General features: G+C 47.0%; 1 protein-coding gene across 2 annotated transcripts; it reads right to left on the reverse strand.

The window, feature by feature from the left end:
- Nucleotides 1-17,376: 17,376 nt before the first annotated feature.
- On the reverse strand, nucleotides 17,377-25,436 carry LOC308140094 (uncharacterized protein). Of its 2 annotated transcripts, XM_080509762.1 has the most exons (8): nucleotides 25,316-25,417; nucleotides 24,493-24,639; nucleotides 23,289-23,408; nucleotides 20,618-20,962; nucleotides 20,417-20,530; nucleotides 18,727-19,221; nucleotides 18,121-18,237; nucleotides 17,377-18,056 (listed from the first exon to the last, which is right to left on the reverse strand). In XM_080509762.1, the coding sequence occupies exons 1-8, from the start codon at nucleotides 25,395-25,397 to the stop codon at nucleotides 17,545-17,547; spliced, it is 1,932 nt and encodes a 643-aa protein (XP_080365888.1). In that variant the 5' UTR covers nucleotides 25,398-25,417; the 3' UTR covers nucleotides 17,377-17,544. The 2 variants fall into 2 exon arrangements, with proteins under 2 accessions (XP_080365888.1, XP_080365889.1); XM_080509763.1 differs by lacking the exon at nucleotides 24,493-24,639 and having other exon boundaries at nucleotides 25,316-25,436.
- Between the last annotated feature and the right edge of the window lie 323 nt (nucleotides 25,437-25,759).

Consider the following 25,759-nt stretch of genomic DNA (forward strand, 5'->3'; position numbering starts at 1 on the left):
AATACTCTAATCTGCGCAGTGCTTGTTATGGAAAAAACTAATTTTAAGCTCCCCTTGCAACAGTGTTTCTAGCGCCACCATCAATGACCTAGTTATGTTTGTTAAAATTTGTTTTGACAAGCACTGGTCACGTGACCAACAAAGCTTCCCTTGATTGGATGTTGGGTGAATGAGACGGGTATCGATTGCATCATCCTGTGGCGCAGATATTCTGGCTGTTTCGCAGCTGAATTAGTTTTTGCGGCTGAATTTTTTTTGCAGTTGAATTTTTTTGCAGCTGAATTTTTACACACATTGAATTTTTACACACTGAATATTTTTAGATGTTGACAAAAAAATCAGAAGCAAAAAAAGGTACGTACGACAGCTTTTAAAATTCAAAGTCTTATTTCGATGGTAAAAAAAATCAGAGTTAGAAATTCAGAATCTGATAGCACAGTTTTGCTTCCATAACTGAGGTTGTGGAACGGCAAAGCGCACCCAGGACCAACTCTGTCTCTGGTCCTGCAGCAGAAAGTACGGTAAAAATGTAGGCAGGGACGACTCGGAGACGCTCCAGCTCCAGAACATGTAAGCAGCCGTTCAAGTTGTTCTCTTGTGATTGAGGTTAAACTTTCTCATTGTGAACAGCAACATCCAGCTCCTGTTGAAGCTCCTGTTCCCAAAAGGAGCATCACTGTCTTTTTTTTTTTTTTTCACAAATATGTTTATTGAAATTTTTCAGTTTAAGAACAAAACATATGAAACACACACACACAAATACAACAAAATTAAATAAAATCCCTTCCCCCACCCTAAAACCCACCCTTCACTCAATTACAACAAAATAATTTTCTACAAATCAAAGTCTTTTACAAGGTGTAGAAAGTACAACCAAATGTCTTTAAAGTCCTCCAGTCTGCCTTCGGCAATATATCAGTTTCTCCAAGGCCAAGTTACTGGACATCATTTTAATCCAGTTTCACTCCAGGTCTTTCTGTGTTCTTCCATTTCAAAGCAATAACATATTTTGTCTGCACCAAACAAAAATTGACAAGTTTCTTGTTTTTTGTATTACATTTAAAGCTCTTTGGAAAAATGTGCAATATACAGAGTTTACCATCAAAGGGCATTTTACATTCAGTTAAATCAGAAATGAGCACAGATTTGCTTCCAAAAGATTTGTAGTTCCTCACACTGCCACATACAATGATCAAGTTTCCCCTTTTCTTTACCACATTTGACACAATCATCAGGTGTATTAGGGTTGAAATGATGTGATGTAGGTTCTAAACAAGCACTTGTACTGCGCTAGTCGGAATCTTGTGTTGATAGTTTGTTTTTGTGTGAATAGACAAGAGTTATTCCATTCCTCAACTGAAATGTCTGTTTCCATATCGGATCTCCAGGCTTGTAAATATGAAAGACTACTTTCTTTTGAGGCTGTACTTAAAATATTATCAAATTTGGAAAGTAAGCCCCGACTGATGATGGCTAACAGCCATATTCTCTATAGTGGACAGGGGGCTGCACAGTTGACTTCAATAAATTAGTAACAAAACTTCTGACCTGAAGATACTTAAGAAAATGTTTCTTAGGCAAGTCGTATTTGTTTGTCAACTGTTCAAAAGACATTAAAACTCCATCATTGTACAAATCCCCTATTTTACACACACCTTTATTCATCCACATTTTAAAGCCCATATCCACACGTGCAGGTTTAAATGCAACATTGCCCCAAATGGGTGACAGTTGAAAGCCTAGACTCCTCCTTCAAAGCAGCATGTGCCTGGTGTCATATCCAAACAGTGTTTCTGACAATTGGGTTTTTTGTATTTTTTAGCAGTTGTTTAGTTTCAGCTGAGTAAATATAGGATTTTAATGGCAATTCTATTGTGTTGTTTTCAATTTGTATCCAAGAAGGAATATCCTCACGTGAAAAATACAAAGTAGCGGCACATAATTGAGCTGCCCAGTAGTACAGCTTCATGTTGGGCACTCCAAGCCCCCCTCTGTCGAAACGTCAATGAGAAAGGCGTAACCTGGGCCGTTTATTATTCCATATGAATTTGGGAAATTTTTTATTTAATGATGAAAACAAAGATGCAGGAACATGTCGGGGAATAGATTGAAAAAGATATAGAAACTTTGGAAGAATCGACATTTTTAGAATATTAATGCGACCTATCATGGAGATTGGCATCGTGTCCCATCTTTCTAGTGATTCTAAAACCTTTTGGACAAGAGGGTCATAATTGATAGAGACTATTTTCTTTATGTCCGGGTTAACCTGGATTCCCAAATAGGTAAAACCTTCGTAGGTGCAATTAAATTGTGTTTGGATAGGGGGGTTGTTTTTGTTCAGAAATAAAAGGGAGCTTTTCTTCTGGTTGACTTTGTATCCAGAAAAACAACCAAAAGTCTGCAAAATATTTCCCACTGCATGAACTGACTTCTCCAAGTCAGTTAGAAATAAAACAATATCATCCGCAAAAAGGGATAATCGATGTTCAGTTTGTCCTATTTTTATCCCAGACAGCTTGGGGGAGTTGCGTATAGCCATAGCAAGCGGTTCAATAGCAAAAAGAAACAACAGCCCTGCAGAGTGGATCTACAAAGTTGTATAGGTGTAGACAACTGACTATTTGTTACAATTTTAGTAATCGGTTCTGTGTATAATAATCGGACCCATTTCAAATATTGTTCTCCCAGACCAAATCTTTTAAGGATCTCAAAAAGGTATCTCCATTCTATTCTGTCAAACGCCTTTTCAGCGTCTAATGACAAAAAGGCGTGGTCAGTGGCAGATTGTTTTTCGCACAATATATTCAAAAGTCGACGAACATTATGAAAGGCTTGGCGGCCCAGAATAAAGCCATTTTGATCATTAGAAATTAATTTTGGAGTGTGTGATTCAACCCTACGAGCCAAGGCCTTGCACAATATTTGAGTGTCACAGGACAGTAGTGATATGGGGCGATATGAACCCATTTCTGTTGGAGTTTTACCTGGTTTCAGAATGACAGACATGGAGGCCATTCTCAAAGATGGTGGTAGGAGACCTCTTTCATAGGACTCATTAAACATTTCAAGCAGGTGAGGCAATAATTTGTCAGAGAATCTCTTGTAAATGTCAATCGGGAGTCCGTCAGGGCCTGGGGCCTTGCCACGGTTCATATGACGAAGTGCCTCTTTAAGTTCTTCTACACTCAGCTTTGCATCAAGGTTGTTTTTTGTCTCTTCAGGTAGGATTGGAAATTGTAGCTGGTCTAGAAACTGATTCTGTGCATTTTAATTTTCAGGATATTCAGATTTATACAAATGTTCATAATATTTGGCAAAAGCATTGTTTACATGTGTTGGATCTACAACATTTTCTCCATCGTCGAGTGTAATTGAGTTAATGGCTCTATCTGATTGTATTTTTTTGAGCCTCCAGGCCAGGAGCTTCCCTACCTTCTCACCCTGATCGTACTAGGACTGTTTCAGCCATAATAAGTTTGTAGCTATTGTGTTAGCGCTGAGTTCATTATATTCAGACTTTAATAATAGAAGTTTCTTATATTTTTCAGTGTCATCCTGATGGTATAAGTGGTCCTGCAATTCTTTTATTTGTTTTTCAAGGTCCTTTAGTTTACTCAAATGTATTTTAGATTTACTTCTCGTATAGCTTATTATTTCCCCCCTTATATAGGCCTTAAATGTCTCCCATTTTATCAAAGCACTGGTTTGGTTTGTGTTGAAAGAGAAATAATCTGTTATTCTTCCTTCTAGAAATTCTTCAAACTCAGCAGATTTCAACTATTTCGCTTGGAATGGAAAGGGGAGTGGATGGGAGCAAACATTGGGCATTAGTAGGGATAAGATAACTGGGGCATGATCAGAGAGTAAAATAGTTTCGTACCAACATTTGTTTTGTAGGTGCTGGAGAAACATGAGAACTCTGCTTTATCAGGGTGAAGATGTCTCCAAACCTCCACCAAATTAAGGTCTGTTAAACCTGGGATCTCTGATATGGCCTCAGAATGTCTGGCGAGCGGGTTGAGCAGTGAGTAAAATCAGGGAGGAGTCAGCTTTGCAGGTGGTCCACATCTTTCTTTCTTTTATTTTCACAAGTGCCCAAAACAACAACTTACAACGTGCTAAACATGCATTGGAGGATTGAGGAGTGTGTCTTCTCCAGCAGCAGAACAGTGAATGATGTACAAAGGCGCCTTAAATACACTTCCCTGAACTGGGTGAAACCATTAAAACTCCATAGGTACTAAAAGTTAACATTAGTGTCTAAAAACCAAGTTAAAATCCTCCAAACCAAAACCCTAACTATAACTTAATGAAACAAAACTCCTATTAACCAATACCTCTAAAACCAAACACCTAAATAGTAAATTAAGTTGTAAACCCTACTAAAACTATGTGCAACCCCCCCACTTGCTCCTCCTCTTGGTTCAGCCCGGAACCTTCTTCAACATGTCCGTCCCAGGGGGAATCTTTTACTGGGACACCAGCCTGAACACAAGACAAGGTAAGTGGAAACTCCTCACACAACACATCTTCAAACATTCACAGCACACATCCACAAGTAAAAGAACAAGATAGTCTTAAATACACATGTTGCACATTGCTCTATTCATTGTTGTGTTTCTCCACAGGTGGCCGGACCTATCCACAACAGACCATTCAATAAATAAGTTAAAACAACAATTGTGTGCAAATTCATTTATATATGTGCAAATATCTTTATCTTAAAGTGCCGTGTGCTTCTTAAAGTGCTGATGAACATTTTAAAGTGCTGATAAAGTGCTGTGAGTGCATCAAAATAAAGGAACGACCTTCCTGTTCGTTACAGGTCTCATGAATTTCCCAATAGTTTTTCTTGCTTGTTGGTGGGAGGGGTCAGAGGTATTTGATCTGTCCATTGTAGGATTAATCACACAGTTAAAATCACCTCCAATGATGTACTGGCCACTATAAGTTGACATAGTTAGAAATAAATGTTGGTAGAAAGCAGGATCATCCCCATTAGGGGCATATAAACAAACCAGATTGACTAAAGTTGAAATGATAGTACCACTAAGTATAATAAACTTCCCAGAAGGATCCAAGTATTTATCTCTTAATTGAAACGGAATTGACTTCTGGATCAGTATAATGACACGTCTAGAATGAGAGGAGACATCACTGTCTTTTAATGACATTGTTAAAAGGCCGCAGTGTTGTGTAGCACCAACGTTTCAATAAACCCAGTTAACAAATCAACCAGTGAGTGCAAAGCGGTGCATGTAAACAACAACGGAGGGGTTACGGTGATGAAATAATGAAATATTGCGGGCAAGTATAGAGGAGCGATTGTCACTACCAATCAGCAAACGCCGTCGCTCCTCCTCACAGACCCGTTACACAGTGCTCGGTACCTTCCTACCATTGTGAAGCAGAATTCACCAAGCGTTGGACTGTTCACCCACTAATAGGGAACGTGAGCTGGATTAGACCGTCGTGAGAAAGGTTAGTTTTACCCTACTGATGATGTGTTGTTGCAATAGTAATGCAGGTTTTCCTCTACCGTACTGGGTACGGTAGAGGAAAACCGTACCCAGTGGTAACGGGTTCTTTCCGTACCATCCACAATTTTTAAGTCAGACTGTACGAAAACCCATCCTTCCCTGCAACACTCCGCGACACAAAGTGTGGTGGAACTGCACCTTATGTTGTGAATAAACTTTGGCCTGAGGCCGTCAGTGGTTGTGGTCAGCTTTATAGACAAGTCATATTTTGAAGTCAACCCTTTAACACACAGGCAGCCAGTGGAGAGGGTGGAGCACAGAGGTAATATGCTCCAACCTGTATGTTGGTGTAATGTGCTCCACCCTCAGTGTGTTGGAGTAATGTGCCCCACCCTCAGCGTGTTGGTGTAATGTGTTCCACCCTCAGCGTGTTGGTGTAATGTGTTCTACCCTCAGCGTGTTGGTGTAATGTGTTCTACCCTCAGCGTGTTGGTGTAATGTGCTCCACCCTCAGCGTGTTGGTGTAATGTGTTCCACCCTCAGCGTGTTGGTGTAATGTGTTCCACCCTCAGCGTGTTGGTGTAATGTGCTCCACCCTCAGCGTGTTGGTGTAATGTGTTCTACCCTCAGCGTGTTGGTGTAATGTGCTCCACCCTCAGCGTGTTGGTGTAATGTGTTCCACCCTCAGCGTGTTGGTGTAGTGTGTTCTACCCTCAGCGTGTTGGTGTAATGTGTTCCACCCTCAGCGTGTTGGTGTAATGTGTTCCACCCTCAGCGTGTTGGTGTAATGTGCTCCACCCTCAGCGTGTTGGTGTAATGTGTTCTACCCTCAGCGTGTTGGTGTAATGTGCTCCACCCTCAGCGTGTTGGTGTAATGTGTTCCACCCTCAGCGTGTTGGTGTAATGTGCTCCACCCTCAGCGTGTTGGTGTAATGTGTTCTACCCTCAGCGTGTTGGTGTAATGTCCTCCACCCTCAGCGTGTTGGTGTAATGTGTTCTACCCTCAGCGTGTTGGTGTAATGTGTTCCACCCTCAGCGTGTTGGTGTAATGTGCTCCACCCTCAGCGTGTTGGTGTAATGTGTTCTACCCTCAGCGTGTTGGTGTAATGTGTTCCACCCTCAGCGTGTTGGTGTAATGTGCTCCACCCTCAGCGTGTTGGTGTAATGTGTTCTACCCTCAGCGTGTTGGTGTAATGTGTTCTACCCTCAGCGTGTTGGTGTAATGTGCTCCACCCTCAGCGTGTTGGTGTAATGTGTTCCACCCTCAGCGTGTTGGTGTAATGTGCTCCACCCTCAGCGTGTTGGTGTAATGTGTTCTACCCTCAGCGTGTTGGTGTAATGTGCTCCACCCTCAGCGTGTTGGTGTAATGTGTTCCACCCTCAGCGTGTTGGTGTAATGTGCTCCACCCTCAGCGTGTTGGTGTAATGTGTTCTACCCTCAGCGTGTTGGTGTAATGTGTTCTACTCTCAGCGTGTTGGTGTAATGTGTTCTACTCTCAGCGTGTTGGTGTAATGTGTTCTACCCTCAGTGTGTTGGTGTAATGTGTTCTACCCTCAGCGTGTTGGTGTAATGTGTTCTACCCTCAGCGTGTTGGTGTAATGTGTTCCACCCTCAGCGTGTTGGTGTAATGTGCTCCACCCTCAGCGTGTTGGTGTAATGTGTTCTACCCTCAGCGTGTTGGTGTAATGTGTTCCACCCTCAGCGTGTTGGTGTAATGTGCTCCACCCTCAGCGTGTTGGTGTAATGTGTTCTACCCTCAGCGTGTTGGTGTAATGTGTTCTACCCTCAGCGTGTTGGTGTAATGTGCTCCACCCTCAGCGTGTTGGTGTAATGTGCTCCACCCTCAGCGTGTTGGTGTAATGTGCTCCACCCTCAGCGTGTTGGTGAAGTGTGTTCTACCCTCAGCGTGTTGGTGTAATGTGTTCCACCCTCAGCGTGTTGGTGTAATGTGCTCCACCCTCAGCGTGTTGGTGTAATGTGCCCCACCCTCAGCGTGTTGGTGTAATGTGCTCCACCCTCAGCGTGTTGGTGTAATGTGCTCCACCCTCAGCGTGTTGGTGTAATGTGCTCCACCCTCAGCGTGTTGGTGTAGTGTGTTCTACTCTCAGCGTGTTGGTGTAATGTGTTCTACCCTCAGCGTGTTGGTGTAATGTGCCCCACCCTCAGCGTGTTGGTGTAATGTGCTCCACCCTCAGCGTGTTGGTGTAATGTGTTCTACCATCAGCGTGTTGGTGTAATGTGCTCCACCCTCAGCGTGTTGGTGTAATGTGTTCTACCCTCAGCGTGTTGGTGTAATGTGTTCTACCCTCAGCGTGTTGGTGTAATGTGTTCTACCCTCAGCGTGTTGGTGTAATGTGTTCCACCCTCAGTGTGTTGGTGTAATGTGCCCCACCCTCAGCGTGTTGGTGTAATGTGTTCTACCCTCAGCGTGTTGGTGTAATGTGCTCCACCCTCAGCGTGTTGGTGTAATGTGTTCTACCCTCAGCGTGTTGGTGTAATGTGTTCTACCCTCAGCGTGTTGGTGTAATGTGCTCCACCCTCAGCGTGTTGGTGTAATGTGTTCTACTCTCAGCGTGTTGGTGTAATGTGTTCTACCCTCAGTGTGTTGGTGTAATGTGCTCCACCCTCAGCGTGTTGGTGTAATGTGCTCCACCCTCAGCGTGTTGGTGTAATGTGCTCCACCCTCAGCGTGTTGGTGTAATGTGTTCTACCCTCAGCGTGTTGGTGTAATGTGTTCTACCCTCAGCGTGTTGGTGTAATGTGTTCCACCCTCAGTGTGTTGGTGTAATGTGCTCCACCCTCAGCGTGTTGGTGTAATGTGTTCTACTCTCAGCGTGTTGGTGTAATGTGTTCTACTCTCAGCGTGTTGGTGTAATGTGTTCTACCCTCAGTGTGTTGGTGTAATGTGTTCTACCCTCAGTGTGTTGGTGTAATGTGCTCCACCCTCAGCGTGTTGGTGTAATGTGTTCTACCCTCAGCGTGTTGGTGTAATGTGCTCCACCCTCAGCGTGTTGGTGTAATGTGTTCTACCCTCAGTGTGTTGGTGTAATGTGCTCCACCCTCAGCGTGTTGGTGTAATGTGCTCCACCCTCAGCGTGTTGGTGTAATGTGTTCTACCCTCAGCGTGTTGGTGTAATGTGTTCTACCCTCAGCGTGTTGGTGTAATGTGCTCCACCCTCAGCGTGTTGGTGTAATGTGTTCTACTCTCAGCGTGTTGGTGTAATGTGTTCTACTCTCAGCGTGTTGGTGTAATGTGTTCTACCCTCAGTGTGTTGGTGTAATGTGTTCTACCCTCAGTGTGTTGGTGTAATGTGCTCCACCCTCAGCGTGTTGGTGTAATGTGTTCTACCCTCAGTGTGTTGGTGTAATGTGCTCCACCCTCAGCGTGTTGGTGTAATGTGCTCCACCCTCAGCGTGTTGGTGTAATGTGTTCTACCCTCAGCGTGTTGGTGTAATGTGTTCTACCCTCAGCGTGTTGGTGTAATGTGCTCCACCCTCAGCGTGTTGGTGTAATGTGTTCTACTCTCAGCGTGTTGGTGTAATGTGTTCTACTCTCAGCGTGTTGGTGTAATGTGTTCTACCCTCAGTGTGTTGGTGTAATGTGCTCCACCCTCAGCGTGTTGGTGTAATGTGCTCCACCCTCAGCGTGTTGGTGTAATGTGTTCTACCCTCAGCGTGTTGGTGTAATGTGTTCTACCCTCAGCGTGTTGGTGTAATGTGCTCCACCCTCAGCGTGTTGGTGTAATGTGTTCTACTCTCAGCGTGTTGGTGTAATGTGTTCTACTCTCAGCGTGTTGGTGTAATGTGTTCTACCCTCAGTGTGTTGGTGTAATGTGTTCTACCCTCAGTGTGTTGGTGTAATGTGCTCCACCCTCAGTGTGTTGGTGTAATGTGTTCTACCCTCAGTGTGTTGGTGTAATGTGCTCCACCCTCAGCGTGTTGGTGTAATGTGTTCTACCCTCAGCGTGTTGGTGTAATGTGCTCCACCCTCAGCGTGTTGGTGTAATGTGTTCTACTCTCAGCGTGTTGGTGTAATGTGTTCTACCCTCAGCGTGTTGGTGTAATGTGTTCTACCCTCAGCGTGTTGGTGTAATGTGCTCCACCCTCAGCGTGTTGGTGTAATGTGTTCTACTCTCAGCGTGTTGGTGTAATGTGTTCTACTCTCAGCGTGTTGGTGTAATGTGTTCTACCCTCAGTGTGTTGGTGTAATGTGTTCTACTCTCAGTGTGTTGGTGTAATGTGCTCCACCCTCAGCGTGTTGGTGTAATGTGTTCTACCCTCAGCGTGTTGGTGTAATGTGTTCTACCCTCAGCGTGTTGGTGTAATGTGCTCCACCCTCAGCGTGTTGGTGTAATGTGTTCTACTCTCAGCGTGTTGGTGTAATGTGTTCTACCCTCAGTGTGTTGGTGTAATGTGCTCCACCCTCAGCGTGTTGGTGTAATGTGTTCTACCCTCAGTGTGTTGGTGTAATGTGCTCCACCCTCAGCGTGTTGGTGTAATGTGTTCTACCCTCAGCGTGTTGGTGTAATGTGCTCCACCCTCAGCGTGTTGGTGTAATGTGTTCTACTCTCAGCGTGTTGGTGTAATGTGTTCTACCCTCAGTGTGTTGGTGTAATGTGCTCCACCCTCAGCGTGTTGGTGTAATGTGTTCTACCCTCAGTGTGTTGGTGTAATGTGCTCCACCCTCAGCGTGTTGGTGTAATGTGTTCTACCCTCAGCGTGTTGGTGTAATGTGCTCCACCCTCAGCGTGTTGGTGTAATGTGTTCTACCCTCAGCGTGTTGGTGTAATGTGCTCCACCCTCAGCGTGTTGGTGTAATGTGTTCTACTCTCAGCGTGTTGGTGTAATGTGTTCTACCCTCAGCGTGTTGGTGTAATGTGTTCTACCCTCAGCGTGTTGGTGTAATGTGCTCCACCCTCAGCGTGTTGGTGTAATGTGTTCTACTCTCAGCGTGTTGGTGTAATGTGTTCTACTCTCAGCGTGTTGGTGTAATGTGTTCTACCCTCAGTGTGTTGGTGTAATGTGTTCTACCCTCAGCGTGTTGGTGTAATGTGTTCTACCCTCAGTGTGTTGGTGTAATGTGTTCTACCCTCAGCGTGTTGGTGTAATGTGTTCTACCCTCAGTGTGTTGGTGTAATGTGTTCTACCCTCAGCGTGTTGGTGTAATGTGTTCTACTCTCAGCGTGTTGGTGTAATGTGTTCTACTCTCAGCGTGTTGGTGTAATGTGTTCTACCCTCAGTGTGTTGGTGTAATGTGTTCTACCCTCAGCGTGTTGGTGTAATGTGTTCTACCCTCAGCGTGTTGGTGTAATGTGCTCCACCCTCAGCGTGTTGGTGTAATGTGTTCTACTCTCAGCGTGTTGGTGTAATGTGTTCTACTCTCAGCGTGTTGGTGTAATGTGTTCTACCCTCAGTGTGTTGGTGTAATGTGTTCTACCCTCAGTGTGTTGGTGTAATGTGCTCCACCCTCAGCGTGTTGGTGTAATGTGTTCTACCCTCAGCGTGTTGGTGTAATGTGCTCCACCCTCAGCGTGTTGGTGTAATGTGTTCTACTCTCAGCGTGTTGGTGTAATGTGTTCTACCCTCAGTGTGTTGGTGTAATGTGCTCCACCCTCAGCGTGTTGGTGTAATGTGTTCTACCCTCAGTGTGTTGGTGTAATGTGCTCCACCATCAGCGTGTTGGTGTAATGTGTTCTACCCTCAGCGTGTTGGTGTAATGTGCTCCACCCTCAGCGTGTTGGTGTAATGTGTTCTACCCTCAGTGTGTTGGTGTAATGTGCTCCACCCTCAGTGTGTTGGTGTAATGTGCTCCACCCTCAGCGTGTTGGTGTAATGTGCTCCACCATATAATTTTTCCCCTCCGCCTCTAAAGGACAGACTTCATAGGATTGGTTCCCTTGTTATTGCGACACCTAGTTTTAAGATGGAAGTCTCCTCCCACTCCCTCTCTTTGTGGATCAGGGACATGCTTTACTTTGTTAAGATGGGGAAGATGCTCCATGCCAGCATGTTAAAGGGTTCTTTTGTCAAGTTAAAGAAAAGGTGGAGGCCTTTCTTCCAACACGTTGATGGATGGAGGTTTGCTGCTCTTCCTGACTGTGTTTATGTTTGTGCATGAAGAGTGGTTTTATTTTTTCTGTGTTCATGTTATATTTGCCCTGACGACCAGGAGGGGGGTGGACTTGGGTTTTCTTTACCTTTTCATCTTTCTCCTGTTTTTTTTCTTTTTTTTGCGGGTGTTTTTTTTTGTTTCTTTGTTTTTGTTTTGGCATAAGTTTTTTGACACAATATTAATTTGAAATTACATTATTTGTAAGTTGTTTGTAAAAATTCAAGAAACAAACTTGAGCAAAAAATAAAACACTGCTGCATTTAAAGCTTTACGTGGTCAAACACCTTGTATCATGCCAACTTCCTCCACCCTGACGCACCAAATAGAGCTCTTCGGTCTGAATAAACAAAAATACTTCCCGTTCACAAACCAGATTCAAAACCTGTTGTGACTGTTCTTGTCAAGCCCAAGCCTCGACAAGTTAGTGTGTCGACCAACATCACCCACACCCTGCCAAGAACTAGTAGAGGTCAGGTTGGGATTATATGTACTTTGTTCAGTTTGAAGATCATGAAGTGAGGAAACAGTTCAGTTATCTGAATCCCTAAATGTGAGTCAACAACTCAAACTGGTTGTTGTTTCTTCAAACAATTCCTTAAGCCTGTTTGCTTTGTGGCTTTGTGTTTGTCCTGCCAAAAGAATGATGCACTCAGACGCTGGCCCTCCTTCCATTGGGGAAAACAACCGTTAGGACAGCGTGTTCAGGTCCACACGCCACGTCCAAATCAACGGGCGCCACTTCACCACCACATCTGACATCAGAACCCTGAAAACAGTCAAAAACTACACTTCAATCAATGGAATATTTAAAACATAGTTAAAATGTATAAAGCTGTTTAAATAAAAAGGTTTTTTTTTAAGCGTACAATTAAAATGGCTAAAACTGTTTAAAAAACATATCATCATCATCATCATCAGTAGGGTCAAACTAACGTGTCTCACGACGGTCTAACCAGCTCACGTTCCTTATTAGTGAACAATCCAACGCTTGGTGAATTCTGCTTCACAATGACAGGAAGAGAAAGCTACAATTGCTGAAATTATTTATTTATTTATTTATTTTACAAAATCTCTTTTAAAATGTAAAACTTCTCAAATGTGTAAAATGGCTGTAAAAGATACACCTTGCGATCTTCATTTGATGGTTAAAATGTTTTGAGGCTTCAGAGAAATGTAGGTAAAAACTGATAGAATTGTGTCTTTTGGTCATGACAGTTTCAGACCACCAGAATGAAACAACTTGTTCTTTACTTTGTGGCTGTTTGAGGGGTAAAGACTCGACTGAAGACTCCGATTTGGTGGAACATTTTTAAGGAAACATAAGTGTGGACGTGATGATTTGTTGGAACAGGCCTGGAGCTTCATCACTGAAAGAACCGGTCAAACCAGCTGAGTGGCACATTTCACTCCCACAAAGACACAAGTATTCACTTACCTCATTGTAAAGACATCAAAGCAGCTGTGTGGAGATATTAATCCTCGGTGGCAATACATTCATAAGGAGTGTAAAAATGTAAAATTATGAAAACATTATCATCAATGGTCATTTTAATTGCAATGCACCAATCAACACTCAATCAAATGACAGATGTGACAGAAATGCCTACAGATGTGACAGACACATATTTCATGTGCTACAGAATGGCCACTCTATTCTGCCCTGCACTCTCCCCACATGCAGACCTGTCGTACACTCTCCTGCCCCATGGAAGCTACTATTTATTTATTATCTTTAGTTTAACAACTGAATTGAGCCCCTTGGGGCAATTATGCCCCATTGGTAGCAGCGCTCAGGGGGGGCTGGTGGGGCCCGAGGGTCTCTGAGCAACTTTGAGGCGAGAGAATTAAGTTACAGTTGAGTTTATCCAGTTCTCTGCATTCTCAGGTCTCTCTGGGCCGACGGCGTGGCTCTCTCTGGGCCGACGGCGTGGCTCTCTCTGGGCCGACGGCGTGGCTCTCTCTGGGCCGACGGCGTGGCTCTCTCTGGGCGGACGGCGTGGCTCTCTCTGGGCCGAGGGCGTGGCTCTCTCTGGGCCGAGGGCGTGGCTCTTTCTGGGTCGAGGGCGTGGCTCTCGCTGGGCCGACGGCGTGGCTCTCTCTGGGTCGAGGGCGTGGCTCTCTCTGGGTCGAGGGCGTGGCTCTCTCTGGGCCGAGGGCGTGGCTCTCTCTGGGCCGAGGGCGTGGCTCTCTCTGGGCCGACGGCGTGGCTCTCTCTGGGCCGAGGGCGTGGCTCTCTCTGGGCCGAGGGCGTGGCTCTTTCTGGGTCGAGGGCGTGGCTCTCGCTGGGCTGACGGCGTGGCTCTCTCTGGGTCGAGGGCGTGGCTCTCGCTGGGCCGACGGCGTGGCTCTCTCTGGGCCGACGGCGTGGCTCTCTCTGGGCCGACGGCGTGGCTCTCTCTGGGCCGACGGCGTGGCTCTCTCTGGGCCGAGGGCGTGGCTCTCGCTGGGCTGACGGCGTGGCTCTCTCTGGGCCGAGGGCGTGGCTCTCTCTGGGCCGAGGGCGTGGCTCTTTCTGGGTCGAGGGCGTGGCTCTCGCTGGGCTGACGGCGTGGCTCTCTCTGGGTCGAGGGCGTGGCTCTCGCTGGGCCGACGGCGTGGCTCTCTCTGGGCCGAGGGCGTGGCTCTCTCTGGGCCGAGGGCGTGGCTCTCTCTGGGCCGAGGGCGTGGCTCTCTCTGGGCCGACGGCGTGGCTCTCTCTGGGCCGAGGGCGTGGCTCTCTCTGGGCCGAGGGCGTGGCTCTTTCTGGGTCGAGGGCGTGGCTCTCGCTGGGCTGACGGCGTGGCTCTCTCTGGGTCGAGGGCGTGGCTCTCGCTGGGCCGACGGCGTGGCTCTCTCTGGGCCGACGGCGTGGCTCTCTCTGGGCCGACGGCGTGGCTCTCTCTGGGCCGAGGGCGTGGCTCTCGCTGGGTCGAGGGCGTGGCTCTCGCTGGGCTGACGGCGTGGCTCTCTCTGGGCCGAGGGCGTGGCTCTCTCTGGGCCGAGGGCGTGGCTCTTTCTGGGTCGAGGGCGTGGCTCTCGCTGGGCTGACGGCGTGGCTCTCTCTGGGTCGAGGGCGTGGCTCTCGCTGGGCCGACGGCGTGGCTCTCTCTGGGCCGAGGGCGTGGCTCTCTCTGGGCCGACGGCGTGGCTCTCTCTGGGCCGAGGGCGTGGCTCTCTCTGGGCCGAGGGCGTGGCTCTCTCTGGGCCGACGGCGTGGCTCTCTCTGGGCCGACGGCGTGGCTCTCTCTGGGCCGAGGGCGTGGCTCTTTCTGGGTCGAGGGCGTGGCTCTCGCTGGGCTGACGGCGTGGCTCTCTCTGGGTCGAGGGCGTGGCTCTCGCTGGGCCGACGGCGTGGCTCTCTCTGGGCCGACGGCGTGGCTCTCTCTGGGCCGACGGCGTGGCTCTCTCTGGGCCGACGGCGTGGCTCTCTCTGGGCCGAGGGCGTGGCTCTCGCTGGGCTGACGGCGTGGCTCTCTCTGGGCCGAGGGCGTGGCTCTCTCTGGGCCGAGGGCGTGGCTCTTTCTGGGTCGAGGGCGTGGCTCTCGCTGGGCTGACGGCGTGGCTCTCTCTGGGTCGAGGGCGTGGCTCTCGCTGGGCCGACGGCGTGGCTCTCTCTGGGCCGAGGGCGTGGCTCTCTCTGGGCCGAGGGCGTGGCTCTCTCTGGGCCGAGGGCGTGGCTCTCTCTGGGCCGACGGCGTGGCTCTCTCTGGGCCGAGGGCGTGGCTCTCTCTGGGCCGAGGGCGTGGCTCTTTCTGGGTCGAGGGCGTGGCTCTCGCTGGGCTGACGGCGTGGCTCTCTCTGGGTCGAGGGCGTGGCTCTCGCTGGGCCGACGGCGTGGCTCTCTCTGGGCCGACGGCGTGGCTCTCTCTGGGCCGACGGCGTGGCTCTCTCTGGGCCGAGGGCGTGGCTCTCGCTGGGTCGAGGGCGTGGCTCTCGCTGGGCTGACGGCGTGGCTCTCTCTGGGCCGAGGGCGTGGCTCTCTCTGGGCCGAGGGCGTGGCTCTTTCTGGGTCGAGGGCGTGGCTCTCGCTGGGCTGACGGCGTGGCTCTCTCTGGGTCGAGGGCGTGGCTCTCGCTGGGCCGACGGCGTGGCTCTCTCTGGGCCGAGGGCGTGGCTCTCTCTGGGCCGACGGCGTGGCTCTCTCTGGGCCGAGGGCGTGGCTCTCTCTGGGCCGAGGGCGTGGCTCTCTCTGGGCCGACGGCGTGGCTCTCTCTGGGCCGACGGCGTGGCTCTCTCTGGGCCGAGGGCGTGGCTCTTTCTGGGTCGAGGGCGTGGCTCTCGCTGGGCTGACGGCGTGGCTCTTTCTGGGTCGAGGGCGTGGCTCTCGCTGGGCCGACGGCGTGGCTCTCGCTGGGCCGACGGCGTGGCTCTCTCTGGGCCGACGGCGGGGCTCTCTCTGGGCCGAGGGCGTGGCTCTCGCTGGGTCGAGGGCGTGGCTCTCGCTGGGCCGAGGGCGTGGCTCTCTCTGGGCCGACGGCGTGGCTCCCTCTGGGCCGAGGGCGTGGCTCTCGCTGGGCCGACGGCGTGGCTCTCTCTGGGCCGACGGCGTGGCGGTTCTGGAGCATTCCCAAGTCTGTGAAGCAGTGTCCAGGCCCGATGACCTCGGGTCCCGGGGTGTCACTGCAGGCCTCCTCACAACAGGTGACCCAGTGGCCATCCACTACTTCATCCATCTGGACTATCCAGGGTTGCACGACACTCATCAGTGAACATGACGGCTTGAGTTGTGTGTCCTGGGCTCACTGCAGCTGTTTCTGCAAGGAGATCCTACACCTTGATGTTCACGGGACTCCAGAGGCACCAGCAGCTTCAAAGAGTTGTTTACAGCATTTTAGCAGCTGCTTTCCTTAATCTAAGAGTATTTGTCTGGTAGAAACCTTCATTGTACTTCTTTCTCCATGAACCTGTGCTTTTTAAATACAAATATTTTAGGTTTTCATACATTGTCCAAGGGATTCAACTATTTCACGCTTTTTGGCAGCAGAGCTCCTTTTCCTTTCCCAGATTGCTAGACAATGGTGATCGGCTCAATAATGTGGAACATCCTTTGGTAGTTTTTCCTGGCAAACTCATTTCCATGGGTGTCAGACTGATTTCAGTGATCCAAAGAGACACAATACCTTCTTTGAGTTTAATTGAAAATCAAATTGAATCCTTAAGACACACACAATTTGCACAAGAATTTGGAATGCAGTGTAAGAGGAAGTTGAAGGAATTCTATTTTCACATACCATGGTCCCAAACTTTGCGTTATCATCTTTGAGATTGGCCGGGATATGAAGCACAACAATGGTATGGCAGCCAAACTCGAAACCCAACAGAAATCCCACTATTATGCATTAACTGTGATGACACGGATCAGAAATTTGACGCTTTTGGTGATGTCATATTGTTTGCCCACATTTCCATCGCACTCTGACATGGACAAAACCTCGGCATGCACCAGGCTCCAACATGCATGGCTGTGTGAAGACTTGTTCAGAGCTGTTTGCAGCTTCAATTTCATTTGGAACATTGTGTGTTCTCACACATGGGAGTACTTTACAGTTGGAAGGCATATCATCACTTCTTATATATATATATATATAGGTGTGGCTGCCCCATTTTCACATGTCTCCGTCTGAAATACAGGAGGTACTGACATCAGTTTGGACCACAGACATCGGAGAAGATCACAACTCAATAAATGATCAAAGAACCACCAAGTCAAAAAAAACAAAATGCAAAAATCTTTTATATTTAATCAATTAATCAAAACTCTTCACTTCGTGTTTTCAGCCACAAATATGGCAAAGCTGATCGCCACGCAGATTTTGGAGGTTTAAACAGGACTTTCTGTCTTGTTGTTTCCATGAGTGGAGATGTAGAAGAAGAAAGTGAGGACGGTTCAGGTGGTCCAGTGAAGATGAGCTGTGGCCTGACAGTCTGGAGGTCTGTGAGAAGAAGGACTGTAGGTTCCCTCACCGACACTAATCCTCCTCGGCCAAGCTGTGGATGGCCTCAACGATCCTTTTCTTCAGTCTCCTCACCTTGTTGGGTGGAGTTTCGTTCAGACATTCCTCCACATACTTGAGGAACCCCGCGTGTGGAGACACCGGTTGGTTTTGACAGAACGTCCTCAGGAGGTCCAGCATCTCGGCGCCAGCTGGGGCCGCCTCTCGGCTCGCTTTCCTGCGACCCGTCACGTGGCTGGAAGATGTGGAGGGGGAGGGGGATACGGAGGGGGAGGAGTGCCGGGAGTCTGAGGGGGGAGACTGGTGGAGCTGCAGGGCGGAGGCCTGGCGGTCCAGCCGTAGGAGGCCGGACTCCTTGGTCTGCTCGTCCTCGTCACACGAGTCACAGAGGAACATCAGCTGCTGGTAGTGTTTCCACTTGGGCAGGTAGAAGTCCTCGGAGCCGCAGGTTCTGTTGGTCCTCACCACCTTGTGCTCACGCTGGAAGATCGTTCGTAGGTTCCTGAACTTTGTCTTGATGTCGTCCACTGAAGAACAAAAAGGAATTTGGCAACGTGTGCGGAGAAGTATGTGAAGAAGTGAGCGAGTTACCTGTGAAAGTCACGGGTTCATTATCGGACAGGAGGCGGCTCAGTGTCTCCAGCAGGCTTAGTCTCAGCTGACGGTTCCTGTAGCTCTCTGACCGGTGGTCCCACAGGCCGCTGTGCTCTAGAACCAGCATCAAACCTCAAGTCAAACATTCGCAGATTGACTCGACTCAAGTCATTCTGCTGGTGAACTCTTCGAAATCATATCCCACAAACTCGTCTCAACAATAGATTTATATTCAAACCTTTCTCTCCAATCTGAGATATGCTGAAATCTTACATGCTGGTGGACAAACCCACTCCATGAGTATTTCTCTACAAATATCATTTTGCAGTCAAATTGAGGCAAACGCCCTGAGCTGTTGTCCCTTTGTTGCTGTGGCTCATCATGATGTTCAAAACTAACTGAGAATAATCCCTTCTAACTTCACCGTGTCTGTTTTTGATTATGTTGAGTCGTTCATTGTGTGTGTGTGTGTGTGTGTGTGTAAAAATATTACATTTCTTGGAAACATGTTTTGCGTCACTCCTTTCACTATAAATGTGATTCAAATCAAATTGCCAAGAGGAAGATAAGATGTGGCTCATATGACTGGTCAGTGTTTCCCACCTGAGAAAAAGGTGATGAGCTGCTGGACTTTGGCTTCACTCCACAGGCAGCGGGAGTCTGAGCTCGGCCTGTCGGCCTGAACCACGCAGGAAGCAGAGAAGATGACAGGCGAGTTGTTGGTTTCCGGCAGGAAGCTGGACGGAGACGGAGGGAGACTGTTGGCGACGGTTTTCAGATGATCTGGCGACCCGGAGAGGAAGATCTGGAATCCGCCACTGGGTTTGAGGTCCGTCTGGCAGGAGCTGTGGATGATGGAAGAGTTGGAGCTGGAGGAAGTCTGGACTCCCTGGTCGGCGGCCTTGTCTTGGTACGGCATCAGGCCGTGCAGCTCGTTGGCGTCGTCCTCTTCACATGACTCGGAGAGGAAGAGCAGCTGTTGGAAATGTTTCCACTTGGACATGTAGGGTTTGTCGGAGGCCCTGCTGGCCCGGACCGCCTTGTATTCCCGGTTAAAAACTGTCCGAAGGTTCTTGAACTTGCACTTCACATCTTCAACTGCAGATAGAAAACAAAGGACTCACTTCACATCAGGCAGATTTCAAAGGAGCGTTAGAACAGCAGAACTGTAGTCTTCTACTCATTTTTAATAATTCAGTCAGTAACTTGTACAACACTGCTGAAGATCACTACTGTAATCGGAACATCACAGTCTGACATGGATACCTTTCACATTTGAACCGATACCCCATAAAAATGTAAACCCAGCTCCACGTCCTCCTATTCTTTTACTTTCCCCTCTGGAAATATTGTGCGTCTCCATGGAAGACAACTAAGATTCAAACACATGAGAAACTGTCATCTGCATCGCAGTTTGAAAAGTGGAACCACTTGAGCACTTTCTCTCCACTATGCTTGCGCCACTGACGCTGTTAGGCTTGTGTGTGTGCAATGCTACGTGCTATGTCCAGCTCAGGACTCGTCCACTCCCTCACAGCCACAAAGATATGTTTAGGTACTGTTTGATTGTACGAAAATTGGTACTTGGTAGTGCCGGCAGATTTTGGTTGATTCCTATGAAGCTGCAGTTCCACCACGTTGTTTGTACCGGGATGGAACAGGACGGGTTTGGGTTGGGTTGGGTTTTTGTGCGGACAAAAGTTGTACATGGTACAGATAAAACCGTTTCCATCACCCCTGTGTTGAGGTCCCTAGCACTGAGGAACAGGTCTCACAAGGAGGAGGACAATGCAGCCGTCTGCTGATTGGTCAGTGACGATCATCACTCTGAACTTGCTTGGAATATGTAACTATTTAATAAAATAAAACCTCCCGTTGTTGTTTACAAACACTGCTTTATGCTCACTGGTTGTTTTGTTAACTGGGTTTATTGAAACATCTTTTAAGGAGGTTCAGATGCTCCTCTCACAGGAGAGGAGTAAAGTGCCGGTGTCTGGTCTCTTCTGCATTTTTGTGTTTTTTTGCTCGACACATACCTGCGTCACTCACAAAGACCAATGTGACTGTGTACCAACTTCAACACCTACTGAGCAACTGTACGTTTTTGAGAAGAATCAACCATTTATCAGTGTTTTCTGTTAACAGTTAACAAGTTCCAAAAAGCAACATCTGTGGGCTTTTTAAGTACATTTGAACTGCAATGAATCCAAATGACTATTATTTTAAGGTACTCATTTCTTTCCTCTCTTTGACCGTCACTGCGTGTTCCCATGGTGTGCAGTGTGATATTTACCCGAGAAGCTCACGTTGTGGTCAGACAACTGGCTCCTCAGAGTCTCCAACAGTCTCAGCCTCAGCTGACGGTTGTTGTGGTTTTCAGATTTCTTGTTCCACAGACAGTCGTGCTCTGTGTACAACAGCATATCGGGAGCAGCCACAGTTACAAAACACTTCAGAACTCGGCACGAGTGACATTGTGAGGTTTTATTTTTACCGGAGTAGAAAGACATGAGAGCACACTCCCGCTCCTCCGTCCAGTAACATTTGACCATGGTGGGGAGGCAGGAGGGCGAGGTGTTGGCGGCAGAAGAAGAAGAGTTGTGGAGGAAGGAGAGGAGCGGCTGGCTGACCTCCCGTGAGCCGCTGGGCGGAGACAAAGAAAGCTGGTCGGGGCTGTCCTCCGGGTCCCAGCAGCACTGCAGGAACAGCAGCTGCTGGTAGTACTTCCACTGGGGAACAAACTCTTCATCGGCGTTCACCTCCTTGCTGGCTTTAACCATTTTGAACTGTCGCTGGAAGGTGGTTCGCAGGTTCTTGAATTTGCTCTTGATGTCCTCCACTAGATGAAACAGTGAGACAGAGCCAGAGCTGCGTTTCAACCACAGTTTCAACCACAGTAACACAGTTGCTTGTTTTTGCAGGAAGAAAACTAAAAACAAAGGCAGGCATTTTCAAAAAATGGACTCTGAATCTACCAAAGGAACAAGCTCTGGGGAATTTTCAGCCTTGTGTTGTGCAGCAGTCACACAAGAAGATGAATCAATGATGGAGACAAACAGAATTATTTCCTTTTCAATTTTCTTGTTCTCTTAGCACCAATTTTAGTTTGATCTATTATTTCTTTTGTAATTTAGTTGAGTTAAACGTGAACACTGACACTTCTACGCTCATGTGGATCACATTAATTTAGTGCAATGTCCAGAACTGCCCACCGGGTGGCGCTAACATCATCAGGAATGTGTCATAAGGCACAGAGATTGTGGTTTCCTAAGTGCTGTGAGCTCTGGCATTAGTGAGTTAATGATTGCTGCTAGAAATGAACAACACGCTGGTCTTCAAAAACACCCTGAGAGATATATTGGGGCAGTTGGACATTTGGGGACTGTGTGAAGTTACGACCTCGCAACGGTGGCCACCACATTTGTTTGGGGGAAAACAAAAACTCTCAGCTCTCTGTGAAAAACTAAATATTCTTAGTTTTATCAGTGTGTCAAAGAGTTGTTGTATTTATGGGTGTTCAGCAAATCCCATTAATGCAAGACCAGGGCCTGATTGTTCAAAACTTGGTTATCCTTTAACCAGCCGTTAGCTTTAACAGCACGTCATCTTTTTGTTCAAAACCCAGTTAACTTTAACTGGGTGTTATCTTGACGTTAAAGTTAACGCACTTCTGGGCTTCAGCTAACTATTAGCAACAGTTGTTAACTCACCATGGCGTTCACTGGCAGCGCTGCAGTCATGATGCCAGCTCAGCAAAATAAGGATAGGATGTATTGTAGACTGAACTTTGATATAAGTTAATGCTGTAATGAAGAGTAGCGTCTCTATGGAGCCCTGGAGTGGCCATAGGAAAAAGTAATAGTTAATTGATTTGAAACGTTTAATTCCTTAAAATAATTTAACATAATTAACATAGTTTTGTTTACTTCCAGGTAAAATATGAATTAATACTCTTTCTCTCTTTCCCTGGCTCTCCTGTATTCTGTGTGTTAGGATGATGTAAGCAGCCGGTGCGGCTGCTGTAGCAGCATCTCTCTTGTAATAAGTTTACACAAATATTCAAACTCTCATGATAACTTATTTTCTCATTCTAATGTGTTATTATTATTTTTCTCTACGTCCACTCCGGGGCGATGTACAGTCCACTTTCTATATCGTTCTCTCAGGTCTAAATTAAGAAAAGATGAGACAACATGATGCCTCGTCTATCATCCAGCTCAGTTTTCATGTTTAAAATCCTGGTAGCAGCTTGGTTTATGTTTGATGGTAGATTTATAGACGAGATCAAAACACTGCGCTGCCGTACACCACAATGTTTAAGACAAAACATGGAAGCACGGAGACTTTAAAGTGGGCGCAGCCTTGGGCGGGGTGTTGTTAACCTCACCGTTAACTTTGACGGTGACATTAACTAACGGGATGACTAACCACTGCGTTAAACAACGCATATTTAACAGTTGGTTAGCCAATGGCGGGTTAAGGATTAAACCGTCAGTTAGGGCTTAACCAGTGGTTAAAATAACCCAGTTTTGAACAACCCATAGTTCCAAAGAAGCCGGAACATCGGAAACGTGGCTGTGAAAAAAAAGGAGTCTGGCTGTGCGGGTCTTCTCGGTCTTGCCACACTTATGTGTGGTCGCAGCACTTTAAACTTTAAACTAAGCCACGACATGAAGTTTGCCATGTGCAGAGTGTACGATGACAACACACGCTGACTCGCAGCCAAAGTGTTGCGATATGTGATCATTAAGTAATAAGTGATGATGACATGTAGGCATTATTCAGAACTCAATCATTTGAGCAAGCAAAGTAACTGAAGACGCAGCTTTACGTGACATTAAACATGGGATGTGACTGTGATCAATAAACGTAACCCGACGGCACCGTGAGTCGTCATCCCACCAGCAGCTTGTTGACTTTGTCCAAACATGTTTCCATACAGGCACACAGGCTTCATCCGTTTTGGGAAATAACGTTGAACATGAATGTTATAAGCTAATAAAGTTGTAGGCTTTAATTTGCTATCAGTGCTTTCCCACTACACATGAACATGGCCTCAGTCTTTTTAAATAGCATTGTTGGCTGGGTGTTGCCATGAGATTATAGCAGCTTCTCCTCTGATGACAGCGACTCAAGCAGAAGTTGAAGAGTTCTTTCAGTCTCACCAGTGAAAGGAACCGGTGGTGGATGAGCCGACAGCAGGATTCTCAGGTGCTCCAGTATTTTCCATCGGAGCTGCCGGTTCTTGTAGCTCTCCGACTTGTGGTTCCACAGACAGCTGTGTTCTAGGACAGAACCAGAAGCTTCGCATAGGGTCAATATGCAAAAAGGCTTACAAGGTTTTATCCAGAATTAAAAGCATAAAGTCTTCATAAATATTGTTTGAAGTCAGTGTGGGATCAATAATGAACATGTTTCTGAAAATATATTTAGAAGATTATGTAGCAAAGTGAGGAACACAGAGCCTTCACAAGCAGATGTTGTACATATGATAATGCTAATTCTACCTTGTAATCTAAACAGTAAAATAGGACATTATTTTGATGCCGTAAATCCAGAAAGTGGCATTTAAGATGAACTAAGCTTTGATACTGCCGAGTTCTAAAAGAGCTGAATGGAGGATTTTATCTATAATTTTGCTGTTGACCTTCCCTCACAAGCTCCTTCTACTGGTATGAGAAGGAAAACCATAAATAATGAAAACATGTAACATCACAAAGGGAGTGCAAAACACATTAGACATGAAATCTATCAACAAATAACATACATACTATCTCAGTACCAGCATGCTGGTTCGTGCACTTATTTAAGAAACACTTCAGACATATTTCGGTAGGAGCTGTGTGTGTCTGGCAAACATGATGGAGAACAAATCCTGGGATCAGGATTAAACTGTTTCTTTTATAGACACTCCATAATGATGCAGCCAAGGTAAGATACTGGAGTGATGATAAATGAAATGTTTTCTCAGGTGGTACCTCCTGTAAAAAGCATGAGGACCAGCAATGGTCATGTAGACATGTAGACATGTACTTTACACACTTTTAGTTGATGTAAATGTATATATGTCATTGTTATTCAAATAGCTGCTATAATTCTCATTGTGGTGTCTGGTAGAACTTCTTCATCAACCTGTCCAGAAGCATTCTGGATCCTTTTTTTTTTTTCTTAACTATTTTTAATTGAAGAATGGGACAGTCATGGCCAAACAATAGACACAGTATTGAGGACGAACATATGAGCCACACAGAACCATCCATGGTCAAGGTGGGCGGTACAAGTAAAATCAGTTTATCTCCAATAACCTCACCGTGGTCTGAGAGGACTCCTGCCCTGCATGTTTCAGACGTCTCCGACACCTCAACACACCTGAATCGAGTGCTTCTGTCTTCCAGCTCCCAGAAAGCCCAATGCTGAGTCCTGAAACATGCAGGACCAGGGTCCTCCTGGGCCACGATGGAGACCGTTGCTGTCGCAGCAAAGACAATGATGCTTTGTGGTGTTCCGGATCATACACTGGTCAGCAACAATAAAAGACACAAAAACTTGCAAAACCGCAATCCATGATAATACCATCTATGAAGACATAGAGAAACATGTTGGGATCAAAGAGTACAGTCATAATGATCTAAGGTCATGTGCTTTATGTTAATACAAAAACTGCTGTCAGATGAAGAAAACGTAGAAATCCACATGAATTTAAATGAATAATCACCATTTAAACATCAAATAATCCCTGGAGTCTTCTACAAGGGTTTCTGACCATTCCAGCTAGTTATAGATTATAAATCACATTAATAGCACTGGCTGTGAGATCATTTAAAAGATATATTTCGATAGCTTTAACACCAGAATCTTTATCCTTGATTTGTTTTGGGAGAATCTCTCATTAATGTTACAATTCCAGTGAACTTTGTTTCATTTATTTCATTTAAACTCCACCTGCAAACTAATTAATTCACCAGGAGAGAAAACAGAGGTTGTACTGTGGTTTTTGTATAATATTTTATATAAAGCTAAAGCAGATTGACATCAGTTGCACGTCCCCATTGCTCCAATCGCTCGTTGCTCGTAGTCATCGTCCAGCAACGGTTGCCTATATTCGTTGCTCCGTCCGACGACGCTTAAACGGAAACTTTTTAAAGAGTTTGATCTGAGGACATTTATGTGACGTTGTCGGTGGGAGACTCACCGGAGAAGAAGGCGATGAGGGCCCTCTCTTTGTCCTCTGTCCAGTGTCGCTCTGCAGCGAAGATCAACGGAGGAGACTCCATGGCGGTTGCTGTTTGCTTCTTCTTCCACTCCGCTGGGAGGACATGTGACCGGAGAGACGGGCGCTGATTGGGCGAATGGCGGTGGACTGGACCAGGACCCCTTGCCTGTTGTAACACACATTGCTCGGTAGAGGACGCTATTGTGCAGCGTGTGCGGGGTGTGTGTGTGTGTGTGTGTGTGTGTGTGTGTGTGTGTGTGTGTGTGTGTGTGTGTGTGTGTGTGTGTGTGTGTGTGTGTGTGTGTGTGTGTGTGTGTGTGTGTGTGTGTGTGTGTGTGTGTGTGTGTACATATAAACAGCACATCATCAGTAGGGTCAAACTAACCTGTCCCACTCTGGTCTAACCAGCTCATGTTCCCTATT

Source organism: Blennius ocellaris (assembly GCF_963422515.1).
Source record: "Blennius ocellaris genome assembly, chromosome: 15".
Lineage (NCBI taxonomy): Eukaryota > Metazoa > Chordata > Actinopteri > Blenniiformes > Blenniidae > Blennius > Blennius ocellaris.